Raw genomic sequence first — 21,040 nt, 5'->3', positions numbered from 1 at the left:
ATTGGTGAGGCAGCTACTGTGCAGATCATCATTGCTGGTCATTGTGACAGAGAAAGAAAAGAGCTTTGAAGGCTCTCATGTAGACCCACCTACACCTTTCCCCTCATCTCATTGCCCACAGTTGGTCATATGGTCCTACCCAAAGAAGGCCAGGAAGTCTATCTCACCATGTGCAGGAAAGGCACAGATCTGGGCATTTTGGTGAGTTACAAAATGGCTACTAGTCTATTTGCTGCCCTGTCGTGTCATTTTACTTGTTTTTCCGTCTCTTGTATTTCCCGAAAAATGGAAATTATCTCTAGAACTTGATGCAACTCAGGCTCAGTAATTCTGGCAGAAGGACTTCAGAGGCTGGCCCGTGTGCTTCATAGGGTATCACATCAGGAGCATAGAATGTTTAACTGCAGTGGATTGTAGCAGCAATAGCTGCTGCCTCCCTGGCCTCCCATCATATATATGGCCTCCCATCATATATATGGCCTCCCATCATATACATATATGAAGACAATGAGAGGGAGGCAGAAAGGGACAGAGACTGACTGTGAGAAACTGGCTCAAATGAGTATGAAGTCTGGCAAGTGCAAAATCTGTAGGGTTGGCTGACAGGCTGGAGAGCTGTTGTGCAAGTCTGAGCACTGTCTACTGGCAGAATTCCTTCTTGTCCAGGAAAGGCCAATCTTTGTTCTATTAAGGTCTTCAACTGATGGAATGGAGGGCAATCTGCTTTACTCGAAATCCACCCATTTTATGGACATTGGGGAGGGTATGTGCTATGGTGAGTGCTGTGAAATGTGTAAGCCTGATGATTCACAGACCTGTACCCCTGGGCAAATAATACATTCTATATTAATTTTTTAAAAAGTCCACCCATTTAAATGTTAATCTTGTCCCCAGAATACCCCATACATAAACATTCAGAATGTTTGAACAAACTCCTGGGCACTGTGGCCCAGTCTATGTAACACATAAAATTAACTATCACAAACTAAACTATCACACACTTTCACTAAGATTATGTTATGGGTTGAACTATGTCTCCAAAAAGACATGTTGAAGTCTTCATCCTTGGTACTTGTGAATGTGACCTTACCTGAAAATATGATTGCTAAATATGGAACTAGTTATGACGAGGCCATACTGGAGTAGGGTGGGGGCTAATTCAATATGACTGATGTCCTCATGAGAGGAGAAGATACATAGAAACAGATATGCAGAGGGAAGATGATGTGAAGACACACACACAGAATGCCATGTGATGACAGAGGCAGACACTGGAGCTGCAGGGCCACAAGCCCAGGAATGCCAAGGACTGCCAGCAACTCCAGAAGCTAAGAGAAAGCCATGGAACAGATTCTCCCTTAGAACCTCCAGTAGGAACAAACCCCGTCAATACCTTAATTTCTGAGTTCTAGACTCTGAAACTGTGAGACAATAAATTTCTATTGTTTGAAGCCATCAGGTTTGTAGTACATTATGGCAGTCCTAAGAAACTAATATGAACCACATAGATGAAATACCACGTTTAATGCCACTGTTTCTTATATGTTTATTTTATCAACTAGTGATAAAGTTAGGTTCATGCATTTCTGTTTGTTTTCAATATTCAGGACTTTCTTTTTTGTTTTTATTTTTGGTTATATTAGTTATTTGTGTTTCTAAAAGTTAAGGTATATAAAGTATATTCAGAAAAGCTTTATTTTTGCCTAATCTGTCCTATCCTGTTCTTTAGCTCCTCAACATACACCAAAAAAACCAACTCATGTTAATAATGGTTGTCTGTGGAAAGTCATATTATGGTTTTTTCCCTAATTCTTCTCTGAGATTTTCAAATCAAGGCAAAAATTAAATTAAAAGAAAAAAATAAATTTTTTGGACAAGGCTCAGTTCAAGTTCCATGGCCTCCATGAAACATTCCCATAAATCCTTTCTCTTTTCTGAACACATACATTTACTGTCTATGTTGCTCACTTAGCCCTCTTCATTAATCAATCAATAAATTAAAAAGTTAATGCACTGAACCTAAAAAAAATTAATGCACTGACATCTGAAGGGCACCCTGTGAGATGCTGGGAGGACACAATGCATTTATCAGTTAAGTTTTCATATATATGTCATTTCCTTTATTAGGTTGTATGACAGCTTTCTTACAGCCCATATGGTGGCCATGACTCCTCACTAATGAACCAAATTCCTTCACAGAAAATGTTTAAGAGAAAAAAACACTGAAACAGATTGATACAAATCCCTTTAATAAAAGCATATCAACGACAACTTCATGTTTAAATAAATATACTGTTAAAAAAATCATGCAAGAGTATTTGGTTATAATTACTAAGAAAGATTTGAGACTGCTAGTCCCTCTGCAGAAACACTATGCACAGATGCAAAATGATCAAAGGCTGATATAATCATGAATCTCAAGTAAGTGGCGTGGCCATCTCGTGTCTGCAAAGGAAAAATCAATATGGAAGCATTTAGCAACTCTAGTTAACTTGTTAAACAGCAGTTAGCAGAAGAAAGAGTGTGATGCAAAAATGATATCCTAAATATATAATATATAAGATATAATAATCAGAAAAGAAGACACCTGCATATAACAGTACCGCTGGTCTGATGTATCACCCGGCAAATACCAGCATTGGTTTGATGAAAAATAACGGGTGGAACAAAAATTGCAACTTTACATTTCTGATTAATTTTTTAAAAGTGTCTTTCTAGAGTATTTTTCATGTTAGGAGACTTCCTTTGTTTGATGATTCCTCTAACTATACTACCCTGAAACATTATTATACTTTTACATTTGTATAATTTCTCTGGAAAGCAATTTGGCAATATATATAAGCAGCTATAAATATGTCTACCCTGATGGACCCAGTAATTTTATTCCTTGAAATTTAATCATACAGAATTATTTAAAAGGTGAAGATCATGGTAGTGAGAACATGCGTAAGATGTCCCCTGGAGTATTACTTCTAATGACAGAGGCAGGAAAAGGGAAATTAGTGAACATTTGTCTATTTTCACATATTTCATTTTAAAATTATAATTATGAACTTATAATATTGTTTAAAAAGATACAAAATTCTTCAGTTTTTACTATTAAACTATGTGATGCATACTGACAAGAAGAAAATAAGTGTAATAAAAGCTCTTGTGGCAGGGTAATAAAATCACGGGTGACTTCCAGCTGCCCACTCCCCCTTACTGTTTTCCAAATGTCCTATAATGTTGTTCTATAATGTTGTTGATTCACAGTTAGTCCTAAAACAAAATACTTAGCAGAGGCTTACTAATCATAACCCATTAATAAACATGGAGAAAAACAGGCAGATAAAATTCAGTCTAATTAATCATTTTCTGGCCCCACTGGCCTCTCCAGTCACTGGGCACATTTGGATGGCGGAGAAGATAATTAATAGCATTCAAAAACTTCCTACAGAATCTTTTGAAGCACAGATTTCATAGCAGCGCCTGGTTAAGTTGTGAAGAAGGAAACTTAATGGACAAGGTTCCTCTTTAAGCCTCATTTAGAGAAACCTTAAACAAACACTACCACCTAAAAAAAAAAAAAAAGCCCACACATTTAGTTGTTTCACTTTTTTGTGTTTGTCTAAAACCAGGGCCTGATTAACGAGCAGGAACAGAGGAACCCCTGATGAGGCAGCAGCTTTCTCATCAACGGGCATTCATTCCACTTGACAAGCAAAGCCCAATGGAATGTTGTCGAAAAATGCTGGTTCTCTTTCCACCTCATCTCTCTTTGGCTTATTTGTTGCTGATCCTATGCTCCAGTTCCCCTTATGTGAATCTCTCTTGTCCTTTCATGCTCAAATTAACATCCGATTTTGGCATCTCAACCTTTTTTGATTCCTATTCTAAAAGGCCTACAGAATCAAATGAATGAAAGCACAGCAAGTAAACACTTCTAAAAAAACGAACAAAATAAAAACAAGTAAGTGAATTGTTTTACCCTTGCTGTTAGTCTATGACAGATAAAGGCCTAGTTGATGCATGCTTTATTTAAACTGTAGTATCATTGAGAATGACCTTCTCCATGGGTTATTATGTACAGAACCTATAATACATCACAATAAAACACACAAATTATTAACTTTATGACTGAGGAGATAGATTTAAAACGTAAACACATTGCGCTGACTAAAGATAATGTTTATCTCTACAAAGTATATTGACTTACCATAATTTCTTCATTTTGAAGCTGCCCCTCTGTGTGGACTAGATCTAAACCAGAAATTTAACAGAAATGAGTTAGGATTCAAAATATATGAGGACAGCTACTGAAATTTAGGCTCAGCAAAACATGATGTCTGGTAAACTACAGTTAGATCAGACTTACCAGGGGTTGGGGGTTAAAATTCAATATCAAAATAGGAATATTTGATGTAAAAGGAGTGAAAGATAAACTGTGAGCTCTAAAACATCTGTAGTGAGTATAAACAAAAGGAAATGTAAATCAGAGTAAAGGAATATAAGGAATTGACAAAATATGAAAATCCCTTTTAAGGATCAAGCCACAAACAGTTATCACAGGCCTGAAAGGAGCCATCTTATTACCACTCCCATGGGTAATGACCACAGCTCGGTTTCTCATGCTGAACTTTTACTGTGATGTTGAATTATGCTGCCTGTGAATTGATCTTTCTTGGTACCCAACTTTAGTTAATATAATTTTAAAACAGATTAACTTAGTTGGTCATGAGTCATATCAAACATTCTTTTGGAAACATGAAATATTTGATTGATATAATAATAAACACAGACATTATTTAGAAATTAATTTTATTTGTATCAGAATAGTTAGTGCACATAATTTTTAAGGCACATATTACAAAAGGGATAGTCTCTGGGAAGTAAGACGGGGCATGACTTCCGGTTTCCTAACCTCTCTCTGAGGTAACGAATGGTAGTAATTCCCTGCCTGACCCCTTCTTTCCCCTCCGGTCCTGCTCCTGAGAGGCAAATGTTTCCAACTCCTTCAGTGTTTTTTCCCTAGAATTGTAACATGTTTATATTCCTTTTCTCAATTTATTAGTGTTTTACTGACTTTATATTATGGTAGGAGAAAATTAGGTCTCTGAAATCGGTATCCTCTTCCTCCTCCTGCAACTCTTCCCTCCTGCCATCCTCTCAGTTTTGAAATCAATACTTCACAGTTACATTATTATCTATGTAATGTTATTTACTACTGAAATAAGTATCAAATTATGATCCCATTTTCTTTCTTATGCAACTCCTCCTCTACCAGAATTTAATTATAACCTCTTCTTTCATTGCTTAGTTTAGTTATGAAAAATTGGGGGTGCCTGGGTGGCTCAGTTGGTTAAGCAACTGCCTTCAGCTCAGGTCGTGATTCTGGAGTCCTGGGATAGAGTTCCACATCGGGCTCTCTGCTCTGTGGGGAGCCTGCTTCTCCCTCTGACCCTCTCCCCTCTCATGCTCTCTCTGTCACTCTCAGGTAAATAAATAAAATCTTAAAAAAAAAAAAAGGGGGGAAGAAAATTGGAAAATCTCACTTACATCAAAGACCGATGTAATTCCTGTATATACCTGTCATCTTGATTTTATAATTACTGACATTTCACTATACTTAACTTATGGCATTTTTTTTGCTAAAGTATTCTTTTTAAGATTTTATTGATTTATTTGAGAGAGAGAGAATGAGCAGGGAGGAGGAGTGGAGGGAGAGGGAGAAGCAAACTCCCTACTAAGTAAGGAGCCAACGTGGGGCTCGATCCCAGGACCCTGGGATCATAACTTGAGCTGAAGGCAGATGGTTAACAGACAGACCCACCCAGATGCCCTTGCTAAAGTATTTTAAAGAAATCTAAGACAACATGACATTTCACCTCCAAATATTTGATTATCCATCTCTCAATAATAAAGATATTTTCTTACAATAGTATAATACTATTATCATACCAACATTTAAAATGCTTTAATATCATATAATACCCAGTCCACATTCAAATTTCCCAACTGTCCCCAAAATGTCTTTTTATAGTTGGTTTATTCAAATCAGAATCAAGTCTCCTTTAAGGAGACTTGAATTGCTTTCTCTCCTCCACACACATTTTTTTCCCATGTCACTGACTTATTGAAGAGATCAGGTCAGTTTTTCTGTAGAATGTCCCACATTTTGTCATCTTACCTCCTCCTAGTTTCATTACATTTAATCCTCTATCCTCTATTTCCAATATACTGGAATTAGAAGTAAAGGCTTGATTATATTCAAGGTTTGAGGCCTTCATCAAATGACCGGTGAACTTTGGCTATCTTTTGTTACTTATAAATAAATCACTTGAAAACCGTGTGCATGAACCAGGCTCACTGACTAGGGCTTCAACAGACCGACCAGGAATGAGCTAGCCTTTGTCTGTATCCATAGATCTTTTTTCTGGAGCCATTCGGTTTCTCCAAAAATGTTTAGTCTCCTGGGTGGGGCTATATTCTTGATTGCTGTCATAAACATTAGAGCACAGAGGAGTGAGTTCTCACCATTCAATTTGCAGGCTTAAATCCCCTGCTTTCAACTGCACAGCTCCCTTACTTTCTCTACTATGTCTGGCCTCGCTGAGTTCTGAACCTCAACACACAGTGTTCCTCATTATCCTTTGCAGGTGGTTTGTGGGAGGAAAGAGGAATCATCCAGCTTTGTGGAACAGGAGAACTTATATAGGGTCAAAAACTCTGTATATAGATGTTCAACTAATTACCCTTGTTTTCCAGTTTACGTCTCACTTGCACCTTCCCTGGTACCTTCTGCCTTCAAATTCTAGACCATCCTGGGGTTTTGTTGGGCAAACTGGCTTGCTTTACATTGCTACTCTCCTTGGATGGCACTTAGCTACTACTCCATTCGGCGACGTTAGTTCCTTCTCTTCCATCTGCGTCCTCTCTTCCATAATATGGATTAATTCCTCACATCCTCGTTGGTCTCCTGTTTTTTTCACTGTTTTTCGTTTTTGTCCTTGTAGGTTTATGCCTCCTTTTATTCCTTTTCCATTATTCTCATGGTATTTGGGGAAGGAAAGGAAACAGACACACGAAGGCAACATGTTGTGTTTAACCAGAGGCAATTCTGATGATGATATTTAAATAGTACTATTAGGAAGGAAGGAAGACAAGAAACTAATACTTATTGTCTACCATGTATAGTTTGGTAGCTGACACTATGTTCAAAAAAACCTTAAATGGTGGGTTACTGTCCCCATTTTTCAGATAAGGATTCTGAAACTCAGAAAAATTGAGTATTAACATGCTAACAGTTACATAATCAGAAGTGAAGCAGCAGTCTTCTCTTCAAACTTGGGTGTTTCTAGGCTCTACATAAGTCACAAGAGTCACCTTTTTTCACCAAAGCATAATTGGAAATATAGAATCAAAGGACAATTCTCCCCTCCCTCACACCCAGAACAATGCTAGCGAAAAAGCACATACCTCTTTCAATCCATGGCTCAAAATCAACTGGCTCTTTAGATGTGGTCTTTTCAATCCTCAAGGTCCTCACTGACATTGGGAGTAAACAAAATAAATAAAGTGTTAATTACCTACCTGATTTTATGTTGCTATCCCTACATTTCCTTTTTTTTTCTCTGAAAGTGTCAAGCACTGGTGGGACTACACAAAATACTGGGATCAGAAATACCTGGTCTGGGGGCACCTGGGTAGCTCAGTCAGTTAAGTGTCTGCCCTCGGCCCAGGTTATGATCTTCCTAGGATTGAGCCCCACATCGGGCTCTCTGCTCAGCAGGGAGCCTGCTTCCCCCCCCCCCCCCCGCCTGCCTCTCTGCCTACTTGTGATCTCTCTCTGTCAAATAAATAAATAAATTCTTAAAAAAAAAAAAATACCTGGTCTGAAAATCATTCACACACTCTGTTTTTCTGTAGGGTCCTATGGTAAAATGCAGTCTTGTGTCACTGTAGTCTTACAAATGTTTGCAAAGCACCTAATACAAAGTTAGTAGAGTCTTTCTGAACTTGGTTATCATCCAGAGTTTTTGTGTACTGGTAATAGTAACAGTAATCATAATAATAATACTTTTAATGATCTTGGTCATAAACCTTTATGGAGAAACTATTGTGAGTCAGGCATATTTACTCATTCCCTCTTGACTATAATCTTCTAAGAGAAAGTATTACTAATACACTTTACTGATGAGGAAACAGGCTTACAGAAATCAGGCACCTTAGAGAAGTCAGGCAAAGTGTTCAATGATAACAGAGCTAGTAAGGGTCAGAAAGAGAATTCAAACTTAGGTGTGTCTGACTCTAGAGCCTCTACAATTAATGACTAGAGAGACACTTAACCAGAATCCAGGCATCTTCCTTCTGCGTTGTTTTTTCTCCATTATCCCTAACCCAGATCCTGCTAGAAACATTCTTCTCTTCTCTGTTCTGTGGCCTGGGGGAGGACGACTGTGGATTGCACCGCTGGCTTCTGGTTGGGTTTGGCCAATGGGAGGCACTGGGAGGAAACTGGAGGGCAGTGGCAAAGTGAGATCAGGTTGTTTTTTGCCCACTCCCTTCCAGCTTCCATGCCCTGTCCGAGACAGTGGTTGGGTCCCTTCATGCTTACAGCCACTGCCGGGCAGGCCATTAGACCCAGGCTCCAGCTCTCACTGGGCTCTGGTAACACAATTTCTGTCCCTTATCCTAGGGGTGGTAATGGCTTATTGTTGTGGCCAGTTTCAGGGCGTTCTCACCATCCTAGGTTCCCTTACCCAGACCATAATTTTGTAAGTAATCCCGTCAATAAAGTCTTTTCATTTGAACCATCTGGGATGTATTGTCTCCTGCCATGATTTTGTCTGAAATATTTTATCCTTAAGTAAACACAAGACAGGATCAGAATGATGTTCCAAAGGGAGAGTCCTCTCCTAAATGCCTCAGAAAATGCCATTATTAAAAGAAGAATAAAAATTATCCAATGCAAATAATCAAGGTTATCAGATTTTCAGAAAGAATTTGACAGAGAACCCCAAGCCAAATGAATCTGGAATAAAGATGTTGAAGAACCGAGTGTTCTGGCAAGCTGGCTTCTTAAGGTCATAAGAGGGTTTTTTGCCAAAGATTTTCACATAGTAAATTGCATGGAAATTATTATGCACTTTGGAAGGATTTCAAATTTGCAATTTTAGAGAAGCTAACTGTGCTCAAGGCAGTTAACCCATACTCCCCATTCTCCCAACCCAGCCATAAAACTGGATTCCATGCTGCAAAGAAAAGTTAGTGTTTTGCCAAAGTTTACATATGTGCCCTCTGCCTATGGGAAAATGAAAAGATGATGAATATTAATGTATTATTTGCTTACCAAAGTAACTTCGGATTACAAGTCTTTCAATCCTTACATGTTTGTGAAAACAAATAATGAACTCTTGGGGAAACATTCCTGTTGTGGTCCAAAATGTTTCTGGATTTCTATTGTTAATTTTAAAGGAAAAGAAAAAAGAAGAGCCAAATAAAAATATTCAATCACAAAATTCTAGTGGGTATTTTCAATAAACGACCCTCAACTCTTAAGATCCCTACCTCTTCCTTCTGCCTCTAATCGCTCCCCAACTTTAATAATTCTTCTTTACTATTACCAGATACATTTTTTAAAAACACAGAAACAGAAATGATGTCACTCTCTTGTCTAAAAGCCTTCAGTGGCCCCTTAGTGCCTATAAATCTGCCCGTGAAGGATGGCATTTTACAACCCTGTACGATCTGGTCACATTATTAAAGTACACTGTCTCCCGTTATGGTATGCTCTCCCGTTACTGTAGTCACATTGGGCCAATTAAGATTCTGCAAACACATCATACAGGGTCATATTCCTGTGCCTTATTTAGTTCATGAGGTTCTCTTGACCCAAAGGCCTTTCTTCCCTTACGAGTATATTTGCTCTTTGGTCCCATCTCTCAGCCCCAACAAGTCAGAATCATTTCCTCAGGCCTCCTTTGCACTCAGAATCCATTTTTGCATTGGTACTTCTCTCTTGTGCTTTTATGGCTCCTGCTAGATGCTGAATTCTCTGAGTCCAACCACTTTCGCTTCATTATCTTTATATCCCAGCAACTATCACATTGGCTGACCCATAGCAGATGCACAGTTAGATGCGTGTTGAAAAAAAAATGCATTCAATTTCATGTCATATATATAATTAAAATACATGTAATATATATAGTACTGTCCACAGAAATAACCATTTCTATTTTAACTATACAAGCTGCTTCTTTCCTTTTTGTAGGTAAAATTTTACCTGCAGTGAAATTTAAGTATACAACTCAATGAGTTTTGACAAATGTATATACTCACATAACCATTACCCTAGGGCAACAAATACCAAGATACATAACATTTCCATTGCTCCAGAAACTTTCCTTTTCTTTCCTTCCAGACATTTCTTACTTCCCTTAGGTAACTATTGCTCTGATTTCTGTGAACACAGACTATGCCACAATTTGGCTATTCATTCTTCTGTCTGATTATTTTGTTGGATATTTGGATTGCTTCCAGCTTTTTAGTATTATGAATAGGTTGTTATAAACATTCTTGTACAAGTGTTTTGGGGACATATTTTCATTTCTCTTGGGCAATTATTAGGAATAGAATTGCTGGGTCATAGGGCAGAAGTATGTATAACTTTACAAGAAGCTGCCAGATTTCCAAAGTGATTGTACTATATTTTATATTCCTACCAGCAATGTAAGAGAGTTCTAGTTGCTCCATACCCTTCCAATACTTGCCTTTGTCAGCCCCCCTTTTTTTAGCTACTCTAGTAGATATAAAATGGTGTCCTACAATGACGTTCATTTGGATTTCCCTGATAACAAATGATGTTAAGCACTTTTTCATATACATATATGAAAATACACATATATATTTATAAATATATATCAGAAGTTTTACTGACAACATGATTGATACATATCTTACATATGTATTATATACTGTCTTCTTACAATAAAGTAAGCTGGAGTAAAGAAAATGTTAAGAAAATCTGAAAGAAGAGAAGTTATATTTACTCCTCTGTACATGTATTTATTGAAAAAAAATCCCATGCAGTTCAAACCCATGTTGCTCAAAGGTCAACTGTACTTCACTATGTATTCTTGTCCTTTGAGATATATGTACTGTGAATATTTTCTTGTCTTTCCATTTTCTTACTTATATCTTTCAATGAGTAGAAGTTTTTTTTTGGTGAAGTCCAGTTTTATTACCTGTTTCTTTTATGTTTAGTGATTTTTATGTCGAAGAAATCTTTGCCTACCTCACAGCTACAAAGGAACTTTCTGAGGTTTTCTCCTTGAAGCTTAGTAATTTTGGCTCTGAGTGGAGATCTATGATCCATCCTGAATTAACTTTTGCGTTTGGTATGAGGTAGGGGTGGAGGTTCATTTTTATCAGTATGTTTATTCAAGTATTCCAACACCATTTATTAAAAGAGTTTCCTTTTCTTACTGAGCTGCCTTGGTGTCTTTGCCTAAAATTAATGGATGGGTAGATCTGTCCCCTTCATTTTACTCCATTGATCTGCTTCTATATCCTTAGGCTTCTGTTGAAAACTAATTGACCTTGTATATGTGGGTCTATTTCTGGGCTTTCTATTCTGTTCCATTGGTATGCATATCTATCTTTACAAAAACACCACACATTTTGATAACTGTAAGTTATTAAGTCTTGAAATCAGATAATGTAAGCCCTCAAACATTCTTCTTTCTCAAATTACTTTGAGTAGACTGGGCCTTTGCATTTCCACATACATTTCAGAATCAACTTGTATTTTATACTTGTATAAAAGATGTATTTTACTTGTAAAATTGAGATTTTGATCGACACTGTACTGAATCAACAGGTTATTTTAGGGAGAAACTGGCACCTTAATACTGAGTTTTTCGATCATAAATGTAGTATATCTTTTCATCTACTTAGTTATTTAATTTTCCTCAGCAGCATTTTATGGTTTTCCTGTAAAGGTCTTGCATATCTTGTTAAGTTTATTCTTAACTCTCTTTATGTTTGACTGGTATTGGAAATTGAATTTTTTAAATTTCAATTTCTAACTGTTTCCTGCTATTATATAGTAATATAACTGATTCTTGCATATTGACCTTGCTAAATGTACTTATTAGCTCTAGTAGGCTTTTATAGATTCTTTGTTTTTTTGTAGATTCCTATAAAACACTAATACAACCTATAAGCAAAGACAATCTTTCTTTTTTAAAAAAATGTATTTATTTGACAGACAGTGTGCAAGCATAAGCAGGGGATGTGGCAGGCAGAGGGAGAAGCAGGCTCCCCACTGAGCAGAGAGCCCAGTGTGGGGCTTGATTCCAGGACCCTGGATCATGACCTGAGCCACCCAGGCACTCCCAGGTTTACTCTTTCTTTTTTTTTTTTTTTTTAATTTTTTTTTTTAAGATTTCATTTATTTATTTGAGAGAGAGAGAGATATCTCACAAGTAGGCAGAGAGGCAGGCAGAGAAAAAGGGGGAAGCAGGCTCCCCGCTGAGCAGAGAGTCCAATGCGGGGCTCCATCCCAGGACCCTGGGATCATGACCTGAGCCGAAGGCAGAAGCTTAACCCACTGAGCCACACAAGCGCCCCTAATTTTACTCTTTCTAATCCTTATGCCTTTTATGTCTTTTTTTGGCCTTACTGCATGGGCTAAAACCTCTAAAACAATGCTGAATAAGAACAGTGAGAACAAACATTCTTCTTCCGTTTCCAGTCTCAGCGGGAAAGCATTTATTATTTCACTACTAAGGTAACATGTTTAGTAGATGTCTTTATCAGACTGAGGAAGTTCCCTTCTCTTCTTTATTTGCTAAGAATTATTATTATGAATGAATGCTGAATTTTGTCAAATGCTTCTTCATCTTTTGGTATGATCATGATTGCTCTCCCTTGTTCTGACAATGCGGTGAATTACACTCAACCTTGCATTCCTGTGATAATGTGGTAAATATGCCAAACTCGGCATTCCCAGGATTAATTCCACTTGCTAGATTCAATTTATAAGAATTTTTGTGTTTATGGGCGCCTGGGTAGCTCAGTGGGTTAAAGCCTCTGCCTTCAGCTTGGGTCATGATCTCAGGGTCCTGGGATCGAGCCCCACATTGGGCTCTCTGCTCAGCGGGGAGCCTGCTTCCCCACCCCCTCTACCTGCCTCTCTGCCTACTTGTGATCTCTGTCAAATAAATCAATAAAATCTTAAAAAAATTTAAAAATTAGAAAAAAAATTGTGTTTATATTCATAAAGGATACTGGTCTTTAATTTTCCTTTCTCTTGTCCATTCTTTTTCTTTCTTTCCTTTCCTTCCTTTTTCTTTCCTCATAATGTCTTCGTCAGGTTTGTCCTGGTATCAGGGTCATGTTGTTCTCATGAAAAACAATTTGGGAAATGTTTCCTGCTCTGTTTGTGAAAGATTTATATTATTTTTTCCTCTAAATATTTGATGGAATTTAATTTATACAATAGATGCATGGCTACTCAAATTTTCTATTTCATCTTTTGTCATTTTTATAGGTTGAGTTTTTTAAGGAATCTGTCCACTTAGATTATCAATTTATTAGCCTAAATTTGTTCTTTTCTTGAAAAAATTTTAAAATTAAGGTATAATTGACATATACCAGTTAGTTTCAGGTATATAACATAATGATTTGATATCCTAAATTTATCTTTGATAGTGACGTATTAGTCTTTTAGAAACTGTAGTGATACTGCTTTTTTCATTGCTGGTACTGGTGATTTATATTTCCTCTATTCTTTCTTGGTCAGTTTTCCTAGAGATTTATAACTTTCAATATTTCTTTCAGATAATCAGTTTTAGCTTTGTTAATTTTTTCTAATAGTCTATTTTCTATTTTATTGATTTCTGTTCTTACCTTTATTATTCACCTTCTTTGGGTATAATTTGCTCTTCCTTATCTAGCTTCCTACTGTGGAAATTTAACTAGTGGTTTTTAAAAATTCTTTTTTTTTTTTTTAAAGATTTTATTTATTTGAGCAAGAGAGAGAAAGAGAGAGAGAGAGGGAGTAAGTGGGGAAGGGGCAGAGGGAGAAGCAGGTTCCCTGCTGAGCAGGGAGCCTGTTGTGGGGCTCGATCCCAGGACCCCAGGATCATGACCTGAGCTGAAGGCAGATGCTTAATCGACTGAGCCACCCAGGCGCCCCTAAAAATTCTTTTTAAGGTAAAATATTTATGCTATAAAAAATTTCCCTGGAAGCATCACTTTAGCTGCATCCACAAATGTGGATATATTGTGTTTTGTTATCATTTGGTTACAAATATTTTCTTTCCTTTTTTTTTTTAAAGATTTTATTTATTTATTTGACAGAGAGAGATTGCAGGCAGACAGAGAGAGGAGGAAGCAGGCTCCCCACAGAGCAGAGAGCCAGACGCGGGGCTCGATCCCAGGACCCTGGGATCACAACCTGAGCCGAAGGCAGAGGCTTTAACCCACTGAGCAACCCAGGCACCCCAGAAATATTTTCTTTTTTTAAAGATATTTATTTATTTATTTATTTATTTGACAGACAGAGAGGAAGGGAAGCAGGCTCCCTGCTGAGCAGAGAGTCCGACTCAGGGCTCGATCCCAGGACCCTGGGATCATGACCTGAGCCGAAGGCAGAGGCTTTAACCCACTGAGCCACCCAGGCACCCCAGAAATATTTTCTAACATACCTTGTGATTTCTTCTTTGACCAATGGGTTCTTTAGAAGTGCCATGCTTAATTTCTAAGTTTCAGGGATGTTTTTCCAAAGGTCTTTTTAATATTTACTTGTAATTTAATTACATAGTGGTCAGAGAACAAATTATTTTTTCTCCAGCTTTAGTGCAATTTAATCAATACACAACATTGTGGATGTTTAAGGTATACAATATTATGTTTACATATATTTGTTTACATATATGTTGTGAAATCATGGCCATAAAAAAGTTAATTAACACATCCATCATCTCACAGGTACCATTTCTTTTTCAATACATATTCCCTAAGGTTTTCATCTTTTGAAATTGACTGGCTTTATGGACCAGCACATTTTAGTGAATGTTTAATGCAGATAGACTTCTTCCATGTGCCACTGTTGATTATAGTGTTGTATAAATGTCAACTCAGTCAAAGTGACTGACATGTGCAGATCATCCTATCTTTACCATGTCTTTACTATGTGTTATCTTCAGAATCTTTGTCTGGCTGCTTTATCACTACTAAAAGAAAGGTGTTAAAATCTCCAACTATGATTGTGGATTTGTTTGTTTCTTTCATCTGTCAGTTTTTATGTATTCTGAATATTATTAGATCAGTATAAATTTAGGATTATTATCTCTTCCTGATGAAAGAATTCTTAAAACATTAAAAATGTCCCCTTTATCACTGGTAATTCTTCTTACCCTACATTCTACTTTGTCTGGTAGGAATATAGCCAAGCCACTTTCTTATGTTTAGTGTTAATAGGATACATCTTTTTCATCCTTTTATTTTCAACCTATTTGTGACTTTACATTTAAAGTACATCTCTTCCAGATAGCATATACCTGTGTGTTATATTTTTACCCAGTCTGACAAATTCTGTCAATTTCTATCATTTAATTGAAGTGTTTAGCCCATTGGCATTTAATGTAATTATGGATATGGCTGGGTTTAAGTCTACCATCTTGCTATTCATGTTCCATTTGTCCCTCCCATCTATTTTTTTCTTGTTCTATTTCTCCTTTCCTATCTACTTTTGACTGAATTTTTTAAAAAAACCTAAAATTCCATTTAATTTTCTGTGTGTGTGTGTGTGCGCGCAAGTGTGTGGTTATTTTCAAGGTCATAAGAACCTATGATAGCCATTTTACACTGAGTTCCACTTTTGTGCCAATTTTTAAATAAATTTTATATTTACATATATAGAATTTATTACATATATATGTAGTAAATCCCAGAGTACAATGTGTTTTTTCCCATTAAGTGGTCAGTTGACTTTTTTATTTTTTTAAGATTTTTATTTATTTGTTTGATAGAGATCGTAAGTAGGCAGAGGCAGGTGGGACGGGGGTTGGGGTAAGTAAGCTCCCCACTGAGCAGAAAGCCTGATGCAGGGCCCAATCTCAGGACCCCGAGATCATGACCTGAGCCAAAGGTAGAGGCTTAACCCACTGAGCCACCCAGGCGCCCTGGTCAGTTGACTTTTTTTTTAATTAAAAGAAAAAGAATAGTTTTTTTTACATTTACCACTTCCAATGTACTTAATTTCTTGGTAAGTTTGAATTTCCACCTAGTATCATTAACACTTCAACATGCGGAACTTCAACATTTCCTGTGATACAGGTCTACTTGTGGGGAATAAAATGTTTCTATTTCACCCTCATTTTTGAAAGATATATTAGCTAGATACAGAATTCTGAGTGACAGAGTTTTTGTTGTTTCTTTTTTCAACATTTAAGGTATTATTCCATTGTCACCTGTATTCCACTGTTTGTGAAACAAAGTCAGCTGCCACTGGTACTACTGTTCCCCTGTAGTTAATGTATTTTTTTTCATAGCTATTTAAAAATTTTTTCTTTACTTTTCAGGAGATTACAGTATGGTCTCTTTGTGTGTATCCTGGTTGGGGTTTGCTGAAATTCTTGGATTTACAAATTGGCATTTTTTAATAAGATTGGAGAACATTCAGACAAAAAGTAGAAACAACCTGAATATCCATCAGCTAATGAATGAATAAATAAAATAGGCTATATCCATAAAATGGAATATTATTTGGCAGTAAAAAGGAATGAAGCACTGATACGTGCTATAAAACATGTAAGTGAAAGAAGGTATTTATAAAAGACCATATATATGATTCCATTTATATGAAGTCTCTGAACAGGCAAATCTATAGAGATATAAAGTAGATTAAAGAGTGCCTAGGGCGGGTGGCGATGGGGAATATAAGGTGACTGCAATGGGTTGTAAGCTTTTTTTTGGGAGGTAATGAAATGCCCTAAAATTGATTGTGGAGGTGACTACATAACTCTAAATATGTTGGAAGCCAATAAACTGTATATTTTAATGGATGAATTGCACATTATGTGAATTATCTGTCAATAAAGCTGTTACCAAAAACAAAACAAAACAATACAGGTCCAACTCACAATTCTGGATTTTTTATACTATGCTTATTTATTTCACAATTCATTTTTCATTTATATGTATATGGTTTTAAGTTTTACTTATTCAAATGACTTTTAATTGCCCTCTGTCTCTCAGGTGATTTTAATGAACATGACCAATGTAACAACATCAAATAGTATGTAGAGATGTACTGGTTTTAAATATAACATAGGGGCAGGAGTGGCCTGGGTGGCTCAGTCGTTAAGCATCTGACTCTTGGGCTCAGAGTGGTGAGATCAAGCCCTACATCCACCTCTGTGCTCAGCATGGAGTCCGCTTGAGATTCGCTCTCTTCCTCTGCTCCTCTCCCTGGTCACACACTCTTTCTCTCAAAATAAATAAATAAAATCTTTTTAAAAAGTGACATATATGACACTAATCAATTAATCTATGACAAAAAAGGGAAGAATATGCAATGGGAAAAAGAGAATCTCTTCAACAAATGGTGTTGGGAAATTGGTCAGCTAAATGCAAAAGAATGAAACTGGAACACTTGATTACACCACACCAAAAACTCAAAATGGTTAAAGACCTGAATGTGAGACCTGAAACCATAAAATTCCTAGAAGAAAACACAGGCAGTAATGTCTTAACATCTGTGGTAGAAACACTTTTCTAGATATATCCCCACTGGAAAGGAAAACAAAAGCAAAATTAAACTATTGCGACCAAAATAAAAAGCTTTTACACAGTGAAGGAAATCATCAAGAAAATAAAAAAGACAACCCAGAGAATGGGAGAAGATATCTGCAAATGATATAACTAATAAGAGGTTAATATCTAGTGGTGCCTGCGTGACCCAATGGGTTAAGCCTCAGGATCCTGGGATCGAGATCGGGCTCTCTGCTTGGCAGGGAGCCTGCTTCCCTCTCTCTCTCTGTCTGCTGCTCTGCCTATTTGTGAGCTCTCTCTCTCTCAATCTATGTCAAACAAATAAATAAATAATCTTTAAAAAAAAATAAAATAAAACAGAGGTTAATATCCAAAATATACAAAGAACTTACACAACTCAACAGCAAAAAACCACAAATAATCCAATTGAAAGTGGGCAGAAGACATGAATAGACATTTCTCCAAAAAGACATACAGAAGTGCCTAACAGATACAGGATCAACATCAGTAATCATCAGGGAAGTTCAAATCAAAACCACAATGAGAAATTACCTCACACCTGTCAGGATGGCTAAAATCAACAACACAAGAAACAAGAGGTGTTGGTAAGGATGTGGAGAAAATGGAATACTCATGCACTCTTGGTGGAAATGCAAACTGGCACAGCCACTGGGGAAAACAGTACAGAGGTTGCTCAGAAGCCTAAAAACAGAATCACCATATGATCTAGTAATTCCATCACTGGGTATTTATCCAAAGAAAATGAAAACACAAATTCAAAAAGATACATGCACCCCATGTTTATTGCAGCATTATTTACAACAGCCAAGATATGGAAGCAACCAAAGTATCCATCCACAAATGAATGGATAAAGAAGATGCGGTGTATGTATAGTAGAATAATACTCAGCCATCAAAAAGAATGAAATCTTGGGTGGAGCTAGGGAGTATAATACTAAGTGAAATAAGTCAGAGAAAGACAAATACCATACGATTTCACTCATATGTGAAATTTAAGAAACAAAACAACTATGAAAAAAAAGACAAACCAGACTCATATATAGAGAACAAACTGGTAGTTGCCAGAGGGGAGGTGGGTAGGGAGATGGGTAAAATAGGTGAAGGGGATTAAGAGTATACTTGTGATGAGCACTGAGTAATATAGAGAATTGCTGAATCATTACATTTTACACCTGAAGCTAATATAATACTGTATGTTAATTATACTGAAATTTAAAAAATAATTAATTAATAAAATTTTATTGACATATAACTGAATTCTCATAGTTAGTTATAATGAAGCCATAAAAACAGTAGTTTTCTTTTAAATATTAATTAATTAATTTTTTTTAAAAGATTTTATTTATTTAACAGACAGAGATCACAAGCAGGCAGAGAGGCAGGCAGAGAGAGTGGTGGGGGAAGCAGGCTCCCTGCTGAGCAGAGAGCCCGATGCCGGGCTCGATCCCAGGACCCTGGGATCATGACCTGAGCCGAAGGCAGAGGCTTTAACCCACTGAGTCATCCAGGCGCCCCTAATTAATTAATTTTAAAGAGAGCACGCATGTGTGAGAGTACTGGGGTGGGGAAAGGGGCACAGGGAGAAGGAGAGTTTCAACCAGACTCTACATTGAGCATGGAGTCCAACACAAGGCTTGATCTCATGACCCTGAGATCACAACCAGGGCCAAAATCAAGTATCCAATATTTAACCCATTGTGCCACCCAGGCGCCTCAGTAGTTTTCATTTAAATATAAAGCATTACTTGGGGTGCCTGGGTGGCTCAGGGGGTAAAAGCCTCTGCCTTCGGATCAGGTCATGATCTACGGGTCCTGGGATCGAGCCCTGCATTGGGCTCTCTGCTCAGCGGGGAGCCTGCTTCCCCCCCTCCCCGCCCTCGGCCTGCCTCTTCTGCCTACTTGTGATCTCTGTCTGTCAAATAAATAAATAAATAAATAAATCTGTCTTTAAAATAAATAAATAAATATAAGGCTTTACAGCTAACAACTGTTTAACATCTATTATCTCATGTGATTTTTTTCCACAACTTTGAGGTAGTCAGGGAAGGTGGTGTTATCCCCATTTCTCAGATCAGAAAAGTGAGGTTCAAAGAGCAACATATCCTTTTAGTCCAAGGTAACATATATAGTTCACTTAACCAGGAATTTTAACTGTAAATCTAGTATTATACATTACACTGAAATGACTAATTCTCTTACTATTTTTTCTCTTAACTCTTTTTTTCCTAGTGTAGAACTTCCTTTCTCTTTTTTCATTAACATATTAAATACCGAAGGGCAAAAGTAGAGTCAAAGACCATTACAAATATAATCACTTTAACTCTTACTTCTGTGGAAATTGAGAACTGTCTAATGGGGGCAATTTTATGGTACTGTTTTCTCCAAATAATTCTATGGTTACTTCCATTTAGACAAACCAACTTATGAGCAAAGATTAATTTTTAATATCTACTACATAAAGTCTAATTGTACTTGTTCGAAATGCATAGACATTAAAAGTCTCTGATATGTTCTGTTATCAGGTCAGTAACCACTTTTATCCTATACAGTTTTCTGTACTAAGGGTTATGTCCTTAATCTTCATTAATATGGACTGGTCTTTGGAAATATTTCTATTTCTTTTTAAAAAATTTTTTAAAAAGATTTTATTTATTTGGGAGAGAGACAAATAAATAAAACTTATTTATTTGGGAGATACAGATAGTAGGGGGAGGGACAGAGGGACAAGCAAACTGCCTGCTGAGCATGAGGCCCAAAACGGGGCTCGATTCCAGGATCCTGAGATCATAACCTGAGCCAGAGTCAGACACTTAACTGACTGAGCCACCCAGCTGCCCCAGAAAGATGTCTATTTCTGAAAACAACTTAAGGTAAATCTCATTATATCTGCATATGATCACACAGTTTCCACATCAACTTTTCTACTCTTGAGGCAGAATGGGATAAACAGCTATTACCTGAATTCCAGGAAGTAACAAACCAAGGATTAAGAGGCACAGGCCAAAAAAATGGATGTTAAGTTTTGGATTCAAATCTAAAGTCTGTGTTATTATAGTATAGTACAAAGAACCCCAAACTGGGACTTAGAAGACATTAGGTTAATATTGATTCCACCACTTGGTTATCTATGTAATTTTGAACCAGTCATCTTTATCTCCGATTATCCTTTTCTTCATCTTTACAATTAGGTTGAAAATACATTTTTAAAATACTTTGGGAGTGCCTGGGTGGCTCAGTCAGTTAGGCATCTGCCTTT

At 36.9% G+C, this 21,040-nt stretch overlaps 1 protein-coding gene across 6 annotated transcripts in view; it reads right to left on the bottom strand.

Annotated features, from left to right (window-relative positions):
* Positions 1–2,232: 2,232 nt before the first annotated feature.
* The window catches only part of HSPB11 (heat shock protein family B (small) member 11), a 33,000-nt gene continuing 14,192 nt past the window's right edge, over positions 2,233–21,040 (bottom strand). For all 6 annotated transcript variants that reach the window (XM_032360930.1, XM_032360928.1, XM_032360932.1 and 3 more), the window contains 4 exons: positions 9,332–9,438; positions 7,459–7,527; positions 4,199–4,242; positions 2,233–2,445 (listed from right to left, as the gene is read on the bottom strand). In XM_032360930.1, coding sequence (XP_032216821.1) covers positions 2,332–2,445; positions 4,199–4,242; positions 7,459–7,527; positions 9,332–9,438 — 334 coding nt within the window. In that variant the 3' untranslated portion in view covers positions 2,233–2,331. The remainder of the gene's footprint in view (positions 2,446–4,198; positions 4,243–7,458; positions 7,528–9,331; positions 9,439–21,040) is intronic.

The sequence above is a fragment of the Mustela erminea genome, chromosome 10 (genome assembly GCF_009829155.1).
Source record: "Mustela erminea isolate mMusErm1 chromosome 10, mMusErm1.Pri, whole genome shotgun sequence".
Classification (NCBI taxonomy): domain Eukaryota; kingdom Metazoa; phylum Chordata; class Mammalia; order Carnivora; family Mustelidae; genus Mustela; species Mustela erminea.
The sequence above is the reverse complement of the archived record's forward strand: the minus strand, read 5'-3'. Positions and strand labels throughout refer to the sequence as shown.